Genomic DNA, 21,693 nt, shown 5'->3' with positions numbered 1-21,693 from the left:
CAGGCACCTGCCACCGTTGTCGGTGCACTCAATGGCAGCACTGAAACCTCCTTCTTTGCTTTGAACTAAATCCCATTTGCTAGGCGTTAGTGCTTTCGCTGCTTCTGCTTTGCATCGGGTCGGGTTTGAACCCAATTCTGTTCTGTTTAAAGAAATGTCTTTCACCGCAAACATCCACGCATAATGCTCTTGGTGCCTGGTTCTGATGTTTGAGAGCCTTGAGCTTGAATTGAGCTGAGCACGTCTCTAATGGAAACCAAGAGAGTCATGTAATAATAATAATAATTGCTTACACTTATATAGCTCTTTTCCGGACACTTCACTCAAAGCGCCTTACAGGTAATGGTGACTCCCCTCCACCACCACCAGTGTGCAGCCCCACCTGGAAGATGCAACAGCAGCCAGAGTGCACCAGTACTCTCCCCATACACCAGCTCTCAGTGAGAGGAGAGCAGAGTGATGAAGCCAGTTCAGAGATGGGGATTATTAGGAGGCCATGATTGGTAAAGGCCAGGGGGAAATTTGGCCAGGACACCGGGGTTACACCCCTACTCTTTTAGAGAAACGCCCTGGGATTTTTAATGACCACAGAGAGTCAGGGCCTCGGTTTTACGTCTCATCCGAAGGACGGCTTCATAGCTAGACGACACTCTGTGAGAGGCCTCAGTAAAGTTTGACTGTCTCATCAGGCAGGGTTCCTAAAGGGGCCGGCACAGCTCTGATCCAGGTCGGGGGCCGTGAGCACTGACTGCCATCATCGGCAACCCCAGCACAAGCTTGTTTGTTCTCCTTTGTCTCACAGTTTGTCTGAAACTCTATAAACCCTGGCTCTCCAGGACCAGGCCTGCAGACTTCACTCAAGATCTACTGCTTGAGCTCATTCTCTTTCTAAAGCGTGGTCTTGGATTTAAACACACCTGTGACTGACCAGTGTGTTCTACAGAAATGTACAGCCTCTCACCTGATCACTACAACACGCACCTGAAGGGTTTGTCCCTGTGGAGCGGTGGTGAAGCCGTTCTGATTGCTTTTCCCCACTCCTCCCCGGTTCATATGGAAATCAGGAGGCTAAGTCATCATTCATTGCCAAATGTATTAATTCCTCATTCAAAGCATTACCGTACATTAGTAAACAGTTTCCATTTAGAGGCAGTGTTAACCTTTTTAGCTGCAGGGACAATCTGCACCTTTTAAAAACAAGTACGGTGAAGACAAATGACTGTGATGGTGATGCAGATATTTATCGGGTTGTGTGCATTACATTCATGTCAAGTTAGCAATTTCTTGTCCTTGATCTGAGACGTAACTGTACTTCCCCCTTCCTTTATGGTTATTTATATTGCATTGACATTTTAATTTTGCTGCATAGAATAATGCAAAATCTTCACACCTCAAACATTGCAACTGTTCCTATACAGATGGAAGAAGATGTATACTGTAGAGACACAAACAACAATATAAACTGTAGATAATAGAGTTATAGATGTAGAGGCAGGTAGAGATGGAGAGAGCAGTTTTAGAGTAGAATATTTTTACTACTGTACATAAACTATTATCTATTATATTAGTATATGAAAGATTCATAACTGCACTATGTTTACATGAAAAAATAATGCAATTCAGCTTTATACAATATCTGTGTTTGTCAATATAAAACTACCATACAAAGGCACACTATCTATCATAGGCTGTTTCTTAATGATCCATCCTCATACAAAGTGTGACTTGGGAAGAAGGCCTTTTTATACTCAAATCAGGGAGTACTGGGGAAAAAGCCACTGAGACCAGGTCCACTCCATTTAAAAACAGCCACAGAAATCCGATAGTTTGCTACAGTCCCAGAGCTGTGTACAGGGGCGTCTTGGTCAATGTAGCTTGGTCAATGGAGGGAGAATTGTTATTACCAAATTCTACATGCCCAATCACTAACCCTCTCAGTTTTTCCAAAAAACCTTTGGCTAGGGATTTTGCTTCCATCCTTTTGAGTTCCCAAATCCCTTGTAAAAACCTCTAAGTCCTGTTACGTGCACAAGGAAGCACAACTGTTTAAAGAACACCAGTCTGTACATGACACCACTCCCAATGGTCACCACAGTCTTGCCACTCTCGGAGAGCCAGGTGCTGGGAAGCCAGCTCTGCTGTGCTAAAAGGCAGGAGGCGGTGCTTCAAGAACTTAAGTGCCTTCTGGAGAAAGCAGCTTCACTTTGTCCCACTCCATCATCTAGCACCCTGACCCATCAACATGCTTTGCCCTGAAGCCCCAGCCCTTCCGTTTCTGGTATGACGCAACTCCCAGGAGCCCCAGGCAACTCCCGCTTGGGTGTGGGCATGGGCAGTGAGGTGGCACCATGCTTCTGGAGGTTGGCCTTGCCCTTTTCTGGCTGCACCTCCCCAAGAAGGTAGTAGGTCTTGTGAAAGGGGTGGGGGCTGCTGAACAGGTGGGACACCGCCGAGAGGTGCCCCTCCTGCTCCCCCTGCCCAGGCCTCCCGTTGTAGTAGTCGGCGTTGATCATGATGTAATAATTGGAGTTGTGGCTGTTGATCGAGGGCTGGCTCTGCAGTGGCAGGTGAAGAGGATCTTCTGAGTCCTGCACAGATACAATATTGAGAAACCATTCCCTGTACACTGTGATTGTAAGACCGTTACACCTCACCCTGACCTCCGCCTCTTTCCCTGCGTTTATCTCTTTACACCCCTCCCTTCTCTCCTGTGGGATGTGCTAGATGAGATGGGCCTGTTTTGCATGTTTTGCCTTTTCCCTGGCAGCTTGATCCACTTAACAGGGGGCTTTAACCTAGACCAGGGCTCATTCAAGCAGTAGTAATCTCTGTTTGCCAAGAATCCTCATCCACGTAACAGCTCCATGTGAGGGTTAAGGAATCATCTGCTGAAGTACTGTACACCATAGGGTAAAGGGCTTCTGCTGTTGAGCTTCTGTTTGTAACCCTGTAGTGTTGCTGCTGTGACATCACCTATTTATAACTCCACCATGCTTGGCCTTGGCCTAATCAAGACCATAGCACAGCCCACGTTCTAATGCTGGAGTCGTGAACACTCCCATCGTTAGCTTTGCAGAGATATCGGTTTTTAATAGAATGGGTTGAGGAAGCTAAAAATAATAATGCATAAATCTATGGCCAGTTCGTGTTGTTTTTAAAAGTGTGGTTAAGTCGATCTGTACTCTACGGTGTATGAGCAGGCATACGCAGACAGCACTGTGCAGGAAACTTCAACCTCAAAAAAACCTTCCTGGTTCTAGAGCAGGTCTGCTGTGCAGTTGAGCCACAAACAGTGTTTCATCAACTGCCTACCTGCAGTTAGCAATGCACAAGAAGCTGATTAACTCCCTTCAGCACGGCATCAAATACAATGTGAAAAATGCATTACCAGCTCTTTCCTATTAATTAACCATTTATGCGAGCATAGATATGCATAAATAGCAACAAAGATGAAGACAGTGATACAGGCCTGATGTGAAATAGCACCTCTGGGGCTTTCCAAAAATGTGCGTATCATGTAAGTGGTAACCAAGGCAATAGAGGGTCAATACAAAGCACCTTGACTCAATGAAAACCACAAGACATCAGCTCCTTTATCTGCTGGCTCCTGGGCTCTCTGGGTTGGGTGATTGAATGTTTATGCATTTGCTTTAGAATTATTACTCAATATTTATATACATCTAAAACAATTTTGGTATAATGTGGCAAAGAACTCAATTGTATGGATAGAAACCCCCTATGTTGGCATAAAGAAAGTCAGCCCCAACTGTAACACAGTGTGATTGGATGTGATTGACCAGGGTATCAGGGATTGTCTCTGTCCCTGTATGCGGACCCATCACCCGGAAGCAGAACTGGCTCAGTCTCACAGCTCTCTGGGTTAACAGGCACGGTTAGGGTGGTCACAGCTCTGAAACTGTGATTTCATTTTTCTTTACACGAGAAACAGGTTAAAAGGTTGTGCTGTGTATCAGAAGGAGGTCTAACCCTGGTCTTCACCAGGTTGTAGGTAAGATATCTGGTGAACTTAAATCATTTTGGACACAGTCTGTGAATACTGACTTCAGTTGTTGTGTAGTCTGCTGTAGAGATGCACAGTGCTGTGCAAGCAGCCGTGAGATATGTAAGTCAATTTCACTTACAATATAAATTTGTGCTGACTGCTGCTGGAGAGGGAGGTGAGAATACTTATGTCTGCGACTCCACAGTAGTTCATTTATGTTGTTTAAAGTACAATTCCGAAAAAGGGCAGCATGTCAACAGAGCCCACATCCATGCTGTCTCACAGCTGTGGGTGCCTGGGTTCGACTGTTTTGTGAAGAGTTTGCTTGTGCTTCCCATGTGCAGGTGGGTTTTCTAGTTTCCCCCACCTTCCAAAGACATGCTAGGTTGATTGCCCTTCATGTGCATGTGCATGTGTCCTGTGACAGACTGATGTCTTGTCCAGGGAATAATCCTGTCTCACAGCCCGTATTCCAGGATAGGCTCCAGATCGCTCCATCGATTACCTCCATGGATTAAGATGGTTTTGATAACGGATGGGCTAAACACTTTTTTCAATATTTAAGTGCTGTTACCCTAAGATGGTTAGGAATGAAACCTACGAAGAATCAATAGCTGTGAATTGGCAATGCTTAATCTGAAGTCACTAGGGAAAAACAAGCTTAGGAAGATTTGGGATCCCTCGGGAAAAAGGCTTGATGAGCTTTTGGGATCAGTAAGTATTAGACAGCCAAATAAGAAAGAGCAGAATGATCTGGAAGCTTCATGTTTACAACTTTAATTTTCTGATACAGAGGAGGTTGTCACTGCCAGTAACCTAACACCTTTTTTTTTTTAGATTTAAAGTGCAAACCAAAGCAGATTCGCAACACCACGCTGGTTTGATCTCTTGCTGCTTGTTTTCTTTATTAGAGTGACTGATCTCAGCGGAAACCAAAAATAACCTTAGAGCTCTGCTAGGGTGAGGCTGTCAGGTACAGCACTGACCCTGCCAGCCACACTCAGGGCCACAATAACAGGAAGTAATCTTTTGTTTTCGCACTCCACTGCTGCCAGATCTTAAGTTTGCGTTCTGGACAAGGTGCTTCAGCTGATACTGATGGAAGCCTTCAGCCAACTGCTGGGGGAGAGATCCTTGTGTCAGTGAGCCACTAGGCATTTCTCTCCTAATGAGTCTTCCTGTTCTTTTCTGTGAGCGGCCTCAGTAAGGCTCGACTGTCTCATCAGGCAGGGTTCCTAAAGGGGCCGGCGCAGCTCTGATCCAGGTCGAAGGGCCGTGAGCACTGACTGCCATCATCGGCAGCCCCAGCACAAGCTTGTTTGTTCTCCTTTGTCTCACAGTTTGTCTGAAACTCTATAAACCCTGGCTCTCCAGGACCAGGCCTGCAGACTTCACTCAAGATCTACTGCTTGAGCTCATTCTCTTTCTAAAGCGTGGTCTTGGCTTTAAACACACCTGTGACTGACCAGTGTGTTCTACAGAAATGTGCAGCCCCTCGCCTGATCACTACAACACACACCTGAAGGGTTTGTCCCTGTGGAGCGGTGGTGAAGCCGTTCTGATTGTGCATGGTTTATCATTATAGCCTTTTCTTAATAATTCAAACCTTTTCCATTAAACCCTTTAACGGCATCTTTTCAGACCTTTCAAAAAGAAGTCATGCAACCTCAGCTACAGAGACAAATCAGTGCAGTTAAATTTAATCTCTTTAACTGAAATCTCACATGCAGCGGATGTTCACACTCTCAGGAGCATGTCTTGTTGTGCTGTGATGAAATGCAGTGCAGAAAATTGCACTTTGCTCTTACTTTTTGAATTACCCCGCATCGCACGATGCAAGATGACAATGTCCTGCACTGTTCTGTGGTGTATTACTGTGCATTATTGCGTTCTGCCTGGATGAGCTGCGGTAGTCTATGCTATCAGATCACTTACCTCTAAGTCCTCTATGCTGATTGACTGCTGGACATTGAATACTCTTCTCCTGAAAGACAGCAACAACAGCAGAGTGTTTGTTTGGGCTAGAAGAAAGCCTGATTTGATCTAATGCTGCATTCTTCAACCATTTTCTCAGGAGATCGTTTAAGAGATATTACAAACTTTCAGCTGCATTTTACTCTCATTCGCCTTATTTTCCATCCAGCTCTGTTGTGGCTTAAACAACTGTGCTTAGCTATACTGCGGCAATAGTAGGTTTTATTACAGTAAGAGCCTGTCAAGTTTGTCCAATAACATTTTTAGAAATTGTAGACTAATTTTAAAATAACGGTCAATGATTATAATTTTGTGCTAGGGTGCCTAATAACACTTTGAATGGTTTATTAGCTGAAAAGTTAAAAAAACACACAAACCCTATCAGCTAGGGTAATCATTTAATTAACCCTGTGGATATTAAAGCCTATTGTGATGGAAATTAAAACAGAAGTCAGAAAAACAGCAACATACCAGGACTGTGTATTAGGTTATGATGGAGGTAAAAGTGGTTTTAAATTGAAAGGATGAGGGCTAAGATACAGTTTGAAAGTTTTGGATTAGCATTAGAATTCTTTACTGTGCTTAAATGAACCTCAGTACATAGCAGTGACACTGGCAGGGACACCACTGGATCACCAATAGGACCCCAAAAGTTTTCTCCTCTGTGTGCACAGGGACCAACCTGGAGTTACAGCTTCTCCTGTAGGCGATGACAGTGATCATCAGTAACGCCACGCAGGGGACCGCGGCAATGCCGGCCAGCACCAGCCACCCTCCCGTCACGTTCTCTTCATCCCCCAGGCGAGCCTCAACTGGGTAGGGAGAGACAGTGCATGTCATCATCAGATCTCAGTACCCATACAGACAGATAGAACATGTCAGATCTCACTACCCATACAGACAGATAGAGCATGCCATTGTCAGATCTCACTACCCATACAGATGGATAGAGCACGCCATCGTCAGATCTCACTACCCATACAGATGGATAGAGCACGCCATCGTCAGATCTCACTACCCATACAGATGGATAGAGCAGGACATCGTCAGATCTCACTACCCATACAGATGGATAGAGCACGCCATCGTCAGATCTCACTACCCATTAAGATGGATAGAGCACGCCATCGTCAGATCTCACTACCCATACAGATGGATAGAGCACGTCAGATCTCACTACCCATACAGACGGATAGAGCACGCCATCGTCAGATCTCACTACCCATACAGACAGATAGAGCACGCCATCGTCAGATCTCACTACCCATACAGACAGATAGAGCACGCCGTCGTCAGATCTCAGTACCCATAGAGACGGATAGAGCACGCCGTCGTCAGATCTCAGTACCCATACAGACAGATAGAGCACGCCATCGTCAGATCTCACTACCCATACAGATGGATAGAGCACGTCAGATCTCACTACCCATACAGACGGATAGAGCACGCCATCATCAGATCTCACTACCCATACAGACAGATAGAGCACGCCATCGTCAGATCTCAGTACCCATACAGACAGATAGAGCACGCCATCGTCAGATCTCACTACCCATACAGACAGATAGAGCACGCCATCGTCAGATCTCACTACCCATACAGACAGATAGAGCACGCCGTCGTCAGATCTCAGTACCCATACAGACAGATAGAGCACGCCGTCGTCAGATCTCACTACCCATACAGACAGATAGAGCACGCCATCGTCAGATCTCAGTACTCTCAGTGCTCTGAGAGACCCGCACTGAAGGATGTGTGCCTGTGAAGCATGTTCACAGGCACACACAGGGCTCGGTATACCACTGGGATCATCAAAGCTGTTATATTGTGTTTTTGTTGGTGCTTAACCCAAAATTAGGACAGGTCTATGATGAGAAATTAATGCCATCCTGCACAGGGCTCTCTCACCGCCTCTGATCGCGGCCCCTCTTTCCCACAATAACTATCTTGTGGCAGAGAAAACAGCTGAGCAAGAGATTTCTAGAGCCGATTGCCAGGAAACAGTCTTAACTGCTGGTTGGCGGGGACCAGGAATGTGGCATTGTGTGGTATTACACCACAGCGTGTGACAAGAGCAGCGGACTGCGGCATGTGCTTGCCAGTCACCTGTGAAACCTGTGGCCAGCCAATCGTGGTGCCATATCCCAGGACAAAAGACAACACTGGGGCAACAGACAGGGACACCTTTGTACAGGATGTCATTTTACCATCTAGGTTTTGACTCCAGAGTTGCTCCTTAGCAAATCTACTCTCACAAACAGTAGTGTCTCTCGCTGTCACTGTTTCAGAGACTCCGGTAAGCACAATTTTATTTCAGCTCTTCCAAAGCTTACAAGCCCGTAAGGTAAGGAAATGAGCCATTTTTTTAACAACATTGCCATACCACGCATAATATTCACAATTCACTTGTCAATGCTGGCAGCGTCAATGCTAAGTTCATTGCAATGCTTTGTGTTTGACACAGAAATTCCCCCACTGCAGAGAATTTACATGGTGCTCCCACATGTTTTCCAGAATTTATGTCATGTGTTCATGTTACAGTTTAGTTTGCTTTACTTTGCCATAGCTCCCTTTTAACCACAATTGTGCTGCAAAGCCTTGTACTTTCATAGAGCTTGAAAAATATGTCTTAAGCCGTGAAATGGACCAGCGAAGGTGATGGAAAGCTCTGGAAACAGAGGTCAAGCCTGTAAAAGAGCATTAGCGCTTTTAACATTTTTAGGATTAGAAAGAATTTGATAGGCAGAAGACAAAAACCGAATTGAAAGTCACCACATGAAACAAATCTGCCTCCCACTCCTGCCTCTCTTTCCCCCTTTGATCAAAATGGAAACTCAGTTTGACGTTGTTGGGGTAAGTCTCCGTGTGACCTTTGACCCCTGGCCTTTTCGTTACCGTGGTTTCATAACGGGAAGTTATGATGGGACAACAGACGTCCTGCTTCAGGGAACCCAGAGTCTACGGGTGAGGGAATCTGGAAGACAGAGGAGCTGAGGACCTGGCTGAAGTGGTACCTGTGGGCGTGGTGACGTCCAGGCACTGCTGCAGGCTGCCGGAGGGAAAGGTGATGAAGGTGCAGCAGTAGGTGTCGTTGGCATCCAGACGCCCCCCCTTCAGGACAAGCACGGAGCGTGTGGACGAGGGGCTGAAGAGCTCCAGGCTCGCCTGGTGCTCAGTGGGGATGTGAGTGCCAAGATCGATGTGGTACACCGCCAACTTGCTGTGATTGGCGCCTTGTACCCTCTCCCAGTTAACCTGGGACACCTTCTCATCCCCAGACAGGGTGCAGGTCACCGTCAGGTCAACCCCAGAACCCCTCTCCTGCCACATCGTGATTCGAGTGTTGGATGTTCCTGGCGAGATAGAAAACGAACGTGGTTATTTTTTCTACAGAAAGCAGCACTTCTGTTTTTTTTTTACTTTGTTACCTATTTAACAGATTTTACTTAGAACTTCTTCCAAACTAAAAGAAAAGTTCAGCGTGTCTTTCCAGCCGTGTCAGTTGACCATCGATTGCGTCAACCTTTTTCACAGCAGGTGACTGAAGCACCGCGGTATTGGCCACAATATCGCTGATAGCACCTGCAGAGTGAAAAAAGCCCCAAACAGAGGTTCCCATTGATGGTTCTGTGTTCCCTTTGGCTTAGCAGCTTCAATGTGTTTCATGTGTGACATGTTAATCGTCAATCCTATCGGTCCACATATCCAGTAAAACCATCCTGTGATCATCACCATCACCACCCCTGGTCTTGGACAGAGGTGATTGTGTTTTCTTGTTAATGAATTTGGTCACTTTAAGGCAGCAAAGTCTGGCCTCGAACGGCTCCAGGAGTCTCGGGGGCCTCAGGAGCCTGCGGTCGGATCTGCTTTGCCACCATGCTCCTCATACCTCCCTGCAGGGCTCAGGAGTTGCCTTTGTGTTGGCGCGTCGCTCGGAGAGCCTGTGTATCGGGAAGAGACACCCTGTCCCGTGCCTGGCCTGCAGGGCCTGGGCTGTGCACGTCCAGCTCAAAAGAACCAAGCTTAAATACAAACCGATGAATAGATGAGATGCTGAATTTTCTTTCTTGTCTCTGTCACAGAAGTGGAAATTCACTGCTGATACGACTTCCTTGCCTCTCCCTCCTTCTCCTCCTCCTCCTCATTTTTCATATTGTAAGTTGCTTAGTTTGTAATGGTTGATAAATGTGACGTGCTTTGGAAACAATTTTAGTTTCACTGATAGGCCTTGAGAAACAGAGATTTCCCGTGCCGATCATTTTGATTGAGGAAGCTGGTCTTTCTGTGTTTATTATGGTGAAGCCCTTATGCTGCTGCTGCGTTTTCACAGTGACTGCCGCGTGTTGTGACGAGCACCTGATTAGCACGACACACCACGCCAGCTGTTGTTTCTCAGTCAGGACCGCCGTGGTGTACGGATTACACTGGGAAAGGCTGTTAAAGCCAGAGGGAAGCAGAGCGGTGGTGAGCTGCTGTAGAAGTGCGAAGACACTTGGATAACCTGGCCCTGTCACCCGCCCGGAAGACGATGACGTCGCTTTCGAGAGGTGCACCCCTCACTGCCGAGACCGTTACACTAGGGCAACCGGCTGAGCCCTCCCCCATCTCCAGCAGACATTTCAGAACCACAAATCAAAGTCGGACGATTTCCGTTTCGTGTCCCGTGCCGTACTATCCATTCGTGGAGCTTGTACAATGTAGTTAGGAAAATCGGGAGCGTATTTCGCCAGGAGCCAAGAAGCTCTGGGATACCCCTTCTTTGTGCTCGGGATCATAACAAACCCGGGTTGGTGGCCAAGGGTTTCTGGGATCAAGGAGTGGGGTCTGGAGTTAGGGAAGGGTTGGGGATTCAATTTTCACATTGAACCGGGCTTCACCTCCTGGGGACCCACCTTTCTCTTGGTCTTTACTTCAACTTAGCCCTGCATCACCTTCATCGAAGCCTTAACTGAACTAACATTTAACTCAAGCAGATGTTTTCTGAAAAATCTTTACTCATTAAGAGGTGTCAAACGTCAAGGTGACACGGGAATTTGTGGCTGTAACTGGAAAATTGCAACTTTTTGTCCTCTGGGAAGCGGGGGGAATTGCCACTTTGTCGGTTTTTCAGGAAGGGGAGAGGTGAGGGTGGAGGGGAAAAGGATAACTGAAAAAAAATCTAATTAACCAATTAATGAGTTCAGTTAAGAGTTTGAGTTACCGGACTCTGTTGGAGCAAAAACCAGGACACAGTCAGCAGTAGCAAAACCTAGTGGTTCAAATCTCACGTGATATAAAGCATGAAGAAACAGCATCTGGAGTATAAGGAGGGTTAAAACATGGAAAATCTTCCAAATCACCCCGACACTTGACATGGTAAACCTTCATTAGAGACCAATGGATGTGTCACAGGCTCAGATTGGGGGGTGAGATGGAAATGATCCTCCGATCTCAATACGACAAGAAGCACTACTAGGCCCAGATACAGCAGGTCACCTTCTCTTTCCAATCTGGATGCTAAAAAGTAGCAGTAGATGTAGTAATGAAAAATGAGCATCGGGTTGCTACAGCATTTTGGACAAAAACTTAGACATATTTTTGCAAATGTCCTTCAGTCCAGTTTCCTTTTCTCTGGCTGAAGATGACAGTGCAATGCTTCATTCATTTGTTTAATTTCCCATAAGTTGTTTTATGTGCAGCCGATCTGTTTGTAAACAGACCAGTGATTGTGCCTTATCAGCCCAGCAGCTACCACCTGGTCCACTCCATGGTCTGATCACAGACAGATCGGGTGAACTGTCAGAAGCCGTATAGTGGTCAACCTATCCAGAGCCCCCCCGAGCGCCCTCTGTTCATATCGCTCGTCCCAGGGATATGTCTAGCCCAGCCTCGGCGTGTGTACGCTCTTACCTGTCTGCAGGCAGGCCAGGATGAGCAGGAGACAGGCCAACTGTGTCCGCATCTTTCCCCTGCCAGGATGGCTCTGCGCTAGACAGGTTGTTTCACAAGAATGTTTCAGTCTCGCTTTCTCTTTGCCCCTCCCACTCATGCTCTGCCTCCTTCCCTCTCACGGTCTCTCTTTCTCACTTTCTCTCACTCCCCACTCTCTCTCTAGCCTATCTTTGCACTATCAGCCCCCCTCAATGCCTCTTCACTCCCTCTGCCTCTGTGTCTCTTTCCCTCAGTCTCTGCTGCTGTCCTTCACTCTCTGCGGTCTGCGTTTGCATGTCTGTCTGCACATTTTCAACCTTGAGCTACTTTCAGTGACTTCCATTGGTCCAATTTACCATCCTGATTCCTCTGATCAAAGATTAATTTATAGTTCAGACTGGTGGTGCATCATGCTCTCTGTGTGTCTACATCAAAGCATTGCTGTTCGTCTGTCTCAGTGCAGTGTTTTCTGTCTTTATGTGTCTCTCCGATTGTATTACTCTCCTCCTTTGCTTTCTCACTCTCTCTTAGGCCCTCCCCCCCATATACAGTATCTTATTGTGAAATAAAGCAGCTGCAGGTTCTGCAGGAAGGAAATGAGAACAAAAGAGGTGCTGGCCTTTTGCTTGCGGTCCGCTCTCTGTGTGTCAGAGACGATTGTTTCCATTGCGATTCCGATCTTATCGGAAAACCGCGCAGTCACAGGCGAGCCACCGCACTCCCCCTTGACAGCAAGGGAGCGCAAATCACACATTTTCCCCAGCTTTCTGGTTCCCTTCAACCTCTTTCCAGGTTGAGAGTTTAGCTCTTCAGAAAACAAACAACAGTGTTCAGAAACCCTATGTTTATTCCCAACATAAGAAAGGTCACAAACAAGCTGAGATTGTTTGGCCCCGTCTAGTTTGTCTGGCTGACGATCACCAATGAATCTGAAGATTTCGCCCAGCCGTGTTTCACCCACCCTCCTGTCTTCAGTCGTTTTCAGCTCAGTTTCGCTGTGGATTCCGAAGACCATTAAGGTGACTCTGTCATTTTGGGTGCTCAGTACTTGAACAAGCTGCCTTTGTACAGTAGTTGTTTCAGGTTCAAAACTAAATTATTTTATCCCGTAGTCTTTAACCCCACTATGTATCTGGTTGCTCTTCTATATATTGATTCCTGAACAGCAATATCATTTTTGTAACATGCTGACCAAAATAGTATACTGTATTTAGCAAATAATGAGGTCTTAAATTAGGTCTTATTTGTGCATTTTTAACAAAGCATCCTTATATAAATCCTAACATTTTTGTTTGCCTTTTAAGTGATTCCCCACTGTGTCTAGAAAATATAAAGGATGTGTCAGCATACAGTATGTGCCTAATTCTTTTTCATAGGCAGGTTCTTCTTATTAAATCTATACATTATGTTCTTGCTACCTGAATGGAATACTCTGCAGGTGTCTACATTAAATGTCATTAGCCAGCTGCTTGCCCATTCTCTAATTGTGTCTAAATCTTTTTGAATTTCTTTTTCAGTTTCTGTAGCATTTTTCCTATTTTGTATTGTTAACGAGCCTGATTAAGTGTACTATAATTAGGAAGAGTGGCACTCCACTAAGGACATCACCCTAGTCTGAGTGCCTGACTTGACTTCTATTAGACCAAAGGATGTATGTTTGGACGTTGCATTACAATGACAGATGCCACTGCACTGTTTAGTGAATCTAGGTGAGGTAGGTGAGGACCACTAAGTAGGCTCCGCACTCCAGGTCAGCTACATGAAATTAATTTTGCCCCAGTTCATCATCTCACTCCCCATGTTCTCTCTCTCTGTCTTTGTGATTGGGATACGATACTGTAAAAAACATGCCGTCCTTCAGATGAGATGTAAAACCGAGGCCCTGCATGTCTGTGGTCATAAACATTCGAAGGGTGTCTCTCAAAAAGAGTTGGGGTGTTACCCCAGTGTTCTGCTTGTCTCCTGTCTCTCCAGCTCTCTTCCTCTTTGTGCATTTGATTTTTCCAATGTTTATTCGATGGGAGGTACTTGCTATGGTGATGCAGCAGCTGTGTAAATATGGACCAGAGTGGACCAGCTTTCAAGTACTGAAAGAGCTGGAGGTTAAACAAGGATGGACAGATGGTGTACATAATGACTCTGTGGTGGCTATACTGAATGAGGGTTTTCAGTGAAGGTTGTTTCAGTACTGTAGAGTTGATGTACTTTCTGCTGTTTGCTTAAAATGGTTGAAATTGCATCACTCTCACCCCATGTACACACCCCTATATAAATTCAGTGACCTGTTTACCTTTTCTTCTCTTCTCTTCTTATTTCTGTAATCAAAGGTCCCGTTCTACAATTTCAAACACTGCGATCATTGGCCCATTAGTTAGAAAAGGGCACAAATTGTTTATTTTCCCTTTCGTCTCTAACTGGAGACCTGCATGACCAGGGTCAATACTATATGTGTTATCCAGAGTTCCTGCTAGATGACACCTGTTCACAGCCATTCTTTTTTGGCAAAGAATGTTTGGGCAATTTGCTCAGAACACATTACGGTGGCCTAGTTATTGTCATGATACAAACCCACAAGCAGTATAGTATATTTAGCTACATTTGAACAACTTTAAACACTTTTAAGTCAAATCCACTTCCCAGCAACTATGATGCAGTAGTGTTTACTGCTGGACACTCAAATGGGGCACTAATAGCATTATATAAACTGGCTGGACTGTAAACTCTGTTCTCTTTGTGCATGTAAACTTAGCCTACATTTTGCAATTTCCCTGCCTATTGCTCTTTCCCAGAGGCAGGGATGGGTTATCTCTTACTGTTCCCTTTTCTCCTTCTCCCTGTGCTTCACACCCCCCATCCTCTGTATCCCCTCTCTTTCTCTGTCTCCCCAACTCCCTGAACCCTCTTACTTCTTCAGCTTGCCTTCCCCCTCCTCCAGTGTTCAATATTGTTGAGAGTATTTTCCATGTCTGTGACCTTTGGGATTGGGACCTGGGGGGAGGGGGGCTCATTTCAATCAGAATATTGACTCCTACACCAGTCGCCACAGGCAGGAAATCCATTTCAATTAACAGCCTCCCATCTTTAATAAACAAATGTCCCTAAGCTGGAGATGTACCGACCTCTGTCTGTGACGGCAGGCCCAGTCCTAGCTGCATAAGCCCCATAGCTGGCATCTGATGAGTGTTGAACTTTTCCAATCAATTTCTATTCTTAGATGGGAGCTATGGGGTTTTTCCAGCTTTCTCTTGGACTCTTGCTGTCTTAGTCTTATTTATTTAACTGGAAGAGTGTAACTCCACTGTCCACGTCTGGATAAGTTCTATAGCTACTGCACCTTGAATCAAATGAGAGCTCAAAATATTAGATCTGTTATGGTTAATTGGCACTGTAAGTCAATGACACTAACCATGGCTTTGCCAAGTATTAATTATACTTTTCCATGGTTTAACACTTTAGTTTATAGTGCATTAACCCTGATTACACTCTACTTGGCACTCCTGTTTCCACAATGATAGGCCATGACAGCTGATAGCCAGGAGCACACAATGCACCTGTGCCATTCTTTGGAGCAGCACACACAGCGCAGCGACACAGTGGCCAGGGTCCCACTCCACTGCGCTGACTCCCACTCACTCTTTCCACACTCACCCCCTTTCTTCCTACAAAACAAGAGAGAGCTATAGACCTCACCAATCTGAGTAAAGGTGGAGTAAAGGAAGGCACGCATTTATCAGTTCTTTTCAACACAAGATGCCCAGCCACTTTCTTCATGTTGAATCCCTAGGAAGACTCAGGGATCAGATCCCTGGGGAGAAAAAACGCTTAGTGAGGAAATGCAAAGACCCATGCTAGGTGGGCCAGATGGACCTCCCTCCATTGTGACCTTCCTCCTGTTCTCCTGCTCTAATTCAGGACATACTCTGGGCGTCTGCTGTGAGAGGGGGGGTAGAAACAGGTGTGTACCATCTTCCCCTTCACTTTCTGCCCGTCCTGTGCTAGTTCTGAAATAGCACACAGAGCTTTTACACCAGCGATGAGGGTACCATTGCCGTTGTGAACCATAGACGTGTGAAACCACCCTAAAGAAGCCCTTGTTGTGGTGGATCATGGAAAGACATTGTCTGATGTAGTTCAGCACAGAGAAGGCATGAAGAAGGAAATTCATATCCAGAGACTGAACAGGTGCATTGTCAGCAGCTTTTTGAAAGTGTTCTAAGAGATCACACCATTTTCTCCTGCTCTCTAGTGATACTTTGATAGCCTGTTATAAATTTCTTCTCCTCCATTCTTCCTTCTCCCTGACTCTCCCCTTCTCTCTCTCAGCTTTGGGGTCCTTCAGGTGTAACCTGTATATGGCTCTTTCTTTGTCTCGTCTCCCAAAGTGCCTCCTTTCTCTCCCTGTCTCCCGTGTCTATACATTCCAACTTGTCTTCCCACCCTCTTCCTCTCTCTGTCCTTCTTTCTTCATCTATAATGTAAGATTTCCCTCGTGGGTCACTCTCAGCCTTTTGTGTGCTTGTGCCTGTCTGCCTCCTGTCTGTGGTTCTTATTCCAGTGCTTGTGAGCCCTGAGCCTCCAGTGCAAAGAGGTGGGGCTGTCTGGGTAACACACCCAGGTGCGCCTTGGGTGATCAGAGAGCACACTGAGGGGAGGTGTGAGTGTGGGGTAAGGAAAGGTGGGGAAAGTTATGTAAGATGCCTGCTGTCAGGTGCCAGTTTCTTCTCTGACAATGGATCCTCCGACATCTCAAGGGCACAGATATTTAGGAAAAAGGACCCGACACGTGCTGCTCCGTATGTGTTAAGCCTTGTGGGCAATTCGCCTAGCAGTCAAGTCACCATGAATCTGATGAAGCCACAGAAAAATGCCTTTGTGCTTTAAGAACAAATAAGGTGGAACTTTAAATATCACAGCAAAAAAAATAATCTTTCCTTACTGGGTGCCAACAAGATATCATTAAAACATTAAATTGTTACTTTCAGTGTATATTTAAATATCTATCGTTCTGCAATAATAGGCCTAGATCTGACAGTCATGCATATCCCCTCTGACAAGGAGATGCCCTGGTTTTCATCAGTAAAAAAATGAGAGATGCACAAAAGAACTTACTGACTTTCACCCAGGCTGTGCTTTAAGGAAGTGCGAGGTGTGTGACTGTCAGTCATCTCTAACTAACTATAACTGTCATCTCTTTCAGCCATTGCCGATTGTCCTTCCTGCTTTGAGCATAAGCCGGCAGTGGCTAGTGTGGCACTACACGCGAGGGGCGTGTTCAGTGTGGAGGCGGAGCCCTGGAGGAAGGGCGACGCCCCGCCTTTTGAGTCACAGCTGCACACACTAATCAAAGATGAGCTGCAGCTGTGAGGGCTCTTTAAAAGCACACTGAGCACCCCCCCCCAAAAGAAGACAAGCAGGGCACACCCCCGGAAGGGGAGGATCGTACACTGGCAGTCCCGGAGGGGGTTGTATCCCAGTGTGAGGCCATTTTTCTTCTTTTTCTTTTCTTTTTCTTTTATCCTGTCCCGTCCTGTGTCTATACCGGGACAGGCTTACCTTTTCCCACAAGTTCAGTTTTTATTTTGGCCTCGTGCTCTCTATCTCGCGGGGTCCAGTCTGGTCCCTGCCACCAAGTGGGGTTCTTTTTCCCCGGGCTGGACCCTGTTAGATAGGGCAAGTCCAGCCTGGGTGCCACTCCACACGACGGCGCAGCGCCACTGTACTCAACAGCACATTTTTGTCTGTTTCGTTTTCTTTCGTTTTTACGTTTCGACTTATACGCTCGCCGCGGCTCCTCCCACTGTCGCGTTGTTACACTCCCTTTCCTCTTCTTGTTTGCTTTGTCGTGATTTGCCGTAGAAACACAACTAGAAAGGAAAGGCGCGTCTCTACGTGAGGAGGGGGATGGAATGGAGGTTAAAGAACAATCAGAATGAATCGGACTGATGGCATCAGGAGAGAGGGATGGGAAGATAGGCTGACCCGAAAACAAGCTGTACGTACGCTTAAAATCACATCAAGAAGATGATCCAGAATATGTAAGGACATCAGAGATGGACAAGCAGCTGGGTAGAGGGACAGATGAGGTTAATGTATTTGCGTCATTTTATTCTTAAAGAGCTAAGAGTGTCAAAAAAAGACCCCAAACACAATCAGGACCACTCCCAGTATGGAATATGAAAGAATACTTTTTTAGATTTTGTTGATGGCATTGTTTTTTTTTTTTGTTGTTGATTTTTTTTTTTTTTTTAGATTTTTTGCTTATTATTTATTTGGGAGGTGCAATACAGGGCACATTGGAAATAGTATCACTGCTATAACTAATTAATTCACAACACAAGATCAGCGCCTTGCTGAGACATTTTGAAGGCAGGATAGCGGCACAGACTACAACACAAAAACACACAATAACACACATGCACACAAGCACTACATACTAGCTAGGCCAGCTATGACAACACCATACAGTGCATATCCCAATGAGAGAGACGTCCATGATCCTGAAAGAACTAGGCATGGTTTAAGAATTAAATATGACACAATTTTTAGTGTCTAAGCTGATTAAGTACAAGGAATGCCAAACAGCTTTGAGCTTAGAGAATTTAAAACTGCTGAGTTTGCCAACATCCTCCGACAGCAATGCTCCGAGGATACAATCTCTTTACCATTATAGTTCATTAACTAATAAACTAATGACCATAGCTGTTTTGGGAGGGAAATGGGCATCACAAGCTGTTTGCATATAGGGGGATGATCTACACAAACCTTGAGCTTCAACTATATTTATTTTTTTACTCAGCACAAAAAAGGGGTGATTTTCAAATCCCACTCTTGTCAGCACAGGGGAATTAGGTTCTCTTTATCCTGATTAGGACCAGCATATCAGTGCCTAGTACTTAGCAGCCAGTCATCCCATTGAGCTTACTGACTATAAGCAGGACTGCAATGATGCTCTTCACTCTAGGGAGTCTGATCAGCCAATCAGTACTGTAAATTAATTCCAACGAGAGTGGTCAGCCTGTTCACTATAACTTTGACTGCCATTCAGCAGCACCAATATAAGCTGTAGATGTAATGGAGGGGATAGGCACTGAGGGCTGGTATAACCAAAAACAAACATCCATCTGAGATATCCTGGACTGAATGTCAAGCCCAGCAGCTACCCATGACATCCTGGGACTCTGCCTCATTCCAACTTCCTGGTTACTTTTTTTTTTCCACGTACGCTAAAGTTCTGCTGGTGTGGACAATAAAACACTTTTCCTCAATGAGCTGCTTCACAACCTCTATAATTTTACCTTCTAATAAGGTATTTGTATTTTGATAAAACAATTCCTATCCTGTTGATAGAATCTACTGGCAATGCTAGGTTAGTGTCACAGCTTTGAGACACTCATCTCCAGGTTTCCTGTGTGTCAAAAGCTCCCTGTGGACAGGCATGCTTCTGCATCTGGGCAACAGGAAGTTACCACAAAGTGTCAAATAGGTGATGTGGGAGAGGCAGCGAGTTCACAAGTGTATGGAGCTGACTTACTGATGGGACCACAGTTAGTGGTCAGACATGACGCTGTTATGGCATAGTTGTGAATTAGGTCCATTACTGAAGGAGCTATGATTTTGCTAGCAGGCGCAGACACCACTCCAGCAATGTTTGCAGGCCCGAATGGATTTTTACATCAATTCCATCACCGTAACTCTGAAAACGTCATTTGGACTGGTTTGGGTAATCTTTTTACATTTTCTCAAAAACCAACACGCAGCTCTCACAATGCTTTCCAGCTCTTTTAAATATGACACTATTTTATACTTAGGCAAAAGTAACTAGGCTCACGACCTATATCATTCTTGGGTGGTGATCAAGAGCGTTCTGGGAATTTCTGGGAATTGTGTGTTTCTGAGATTTCCATAAGAAGTGATTGCAATGCACTGGAATTATTGAAAAATGTCCTGTACCAACCTCTGCAGTCCTCACAAACTGTATCCATAACACAACCGTATGTCTATATACAGTATCTATACGTGTTAAGTATATGTTATGCTTCCAAAACCTTTCAACATTGAGAATTCAAATCTTTTCTGATCCTGTTGTTTTGGAGGAGTGAGAGTGAAGAGAGGATTTCAGGTTCACTTGTTTACAAGCCTCATGGTGTATCAAGGAAAATAAATATTTTTAGTACTTTGGAACAAGCCACATTTAGGATAGACAAGGTTGGAGAAGGGGCAGTAAAGGCTTCAGTGTACAGAGTTCAGTTATGGTAAGGAACATGGTGGGGTTTAGGGCAAGAGTGAAATCCTGGAATTAATTTTGGCTTGTTTGAGTTAGGGTTTGGTTAAAGAATGTAGGTTTTGGGCCAGATTCAGGTTTAGCACCAGATATAGATTTAGTATTAGTTTTAGAACTTAGGGTTTTGTTGTAGAGTTGGGCTGGACCTGACGTTTGGAATTGTGAATTTCAGGATGAGCCGGGCATAGAGTTTAGAAAAAACCTGGGGCAGCATCAGGGGAAAAAGTGAGATTAACAGCTGAGTAGGATTTCTAGTTCTCTTTACATTTCAGATGTTGTACGTCTACCCGAGACATTAACTCCTAAAGGTGTGAAGTGTGTCATTACTGGCCTGACCGACCACCTTAATAAAATATGATTTGGAGTTTGAGAGACTTGACCATAAATAATTCTTGAAAGATCAGCTGGAGAGAGAAGGGTGTCCAGTGGCACCATTGGAAAAACCCGACAATTTCAAGTATGCCTTCACTACTAGTCTAATTGAAAACACTCCAGAAGCAAGCAAGACCTGCCTTTTTTTCTCATTTTGTCAGTTCCACAATAAGAACACAGCTGTGTCGATTGTTCTTTCGTCTAAGGATAAAGACCAGTAAAATATGGTGTCAAACTGGGATCTGTTCATTTGGATGCTGGGAGGCGCTGTCGGAGGGGTTGCAGGATAAATAGGTCTAAGTGGATAAATCTGGAGAGCTTTTCCACAGTCACAATGGAAACATTTCTACGGCATTTATCCGTCGGAACATATGAGGTGACCCCTCCAATTCTGTTTAAGTTCTTGTAGTTTTCTCTTTTGCTTTTTACTGGCACCCAACCACAATGAACCTCTGCATGATGGCCTCAGCTCAAAAGGATCGCATGCATTTTATCGACAGATTTCTCTTTTAACGACACCAACAAAAAACACAAACAAGGGATACAACTCAAAAAGCAAAGCAAAAATAAAGGCCTGAAAAAGACAAGGCGACGCGAGTCCGCAGTGCTGTTTCGACTCTTTGACATTATTTTTTTCTTGTTCACTGCTTTCCTGTCTCAAGACTACTACAGCACACAATGAGCGGGGCTTGTCTTCGAAACACTGCAGCAGCACGATCACCGACTTCAACAAGCTCTACAGTTCACAAACATTGGCTTTTACAATGCAACAGCTTCAACCTTTGCTAACAATTAGGTTTATATTCTATTTATGAAAGAACTAAATATGTATATAGAGAGATTTACACTAAATTACTTATCATTTCTATAGAGTGGTTCTCCTGTTAAAGCACACAAGTACAGTATTGTTACTATTGTTATTACAATGTTATGAAAATGCAAGCAAACAACGAATACCGGTTACTAATAGCGCCAACCCAAAAATAACAAACTAAAAAGTTATTTTATACAAGCTTTAAAATATATATTCATTGAATGGCTAGGTTTACAACGAATTTTTTATATTACTATTATTATAATTAGTTATATTTTTCACTAGACTTTTCTCTAACGTTCTCGTCAGTATCCTGAAAATTAATGAACCAGTGCCCCC

At 44.9% G+C, this 21,693-nt stretch overlaps 1 protein-coding gene across 1 annotated transcript; it reads right to left on the bottom strand.

The window, feature by feature from the left end:
- Nucleotides 1-1,073: 1,073 nt before the first annotated feature.
- Nucleotides 1,074-20,911, bottom strand: LOC107076616 (uncharacterized). The gene is made up of 5 exons (XM_015340765.2): nucleotides 11,867-20,911; nucleotides 8,992-9,330; nucleotides 6,660-6,789; nucleotides 5,939-5,987; nucleotides 1,074-2,588 (listed from the first exon to the last, which is right to left on the bottom strand). Exons 1-5 carry the CDS (start codon nucleotides 12,003-12,005, stop codon nucleotides 2,238-2,240), a joined length of 1,008 nt encoding a protein of 335 aa, XP_015196251.2. The 5' UTR covers nucleotides 12,006-20,911; the 3' UTR covers nucleotides 1,074-2,237.
- Nucleotides 20,912-21,693: the final 782 nt, after the last annotated feature.

Source organism: Lepisosteus oculatus, chromosome 3 (genome assembly GCF_040954835.1).
Source record: "Lepisosteus oculatus isolate fLepOcu1 chromosome 3, fLepOcu1.hap2, whole genome shotgun sequence".
Classification (NCBI taxonomy): domain Eukaryota; kingdom Metazoa; phylum Chordata; class Actinopteri; order Semionotiformes; family Lepisosteidae; genus Lepisosteus; species Lepisosteus oculatus.
Note: the sequence above shows the minus strand (reverse complement) of the source record. Positions and strands in the feature narration are given on the sequence as shown.

Coding starts and splice junctions, on each gene's coding strand:
- LOC107076616 (XM_015340765.2), bottom strand. CDS start 12,005: ATGAGTGGGAGGGGCAAAGAGAAAGCGAGACTGAAACATTCTTGTGAA. Junction 6,790..8,991: donor GGACGTCACCACGCCCACAG/GTACCACTTCAG, acceptor CTCCCTACCCAG/TTGAGGCTCGCCTGGGGGAT. Junction 5,988..6,659: donor AGGAGAAGCTGTAACTCCAG/GTTGGTCCCTGT, acceptor GCTGTCTTTCAG/GAGAAGAGTATTCAATGTCC.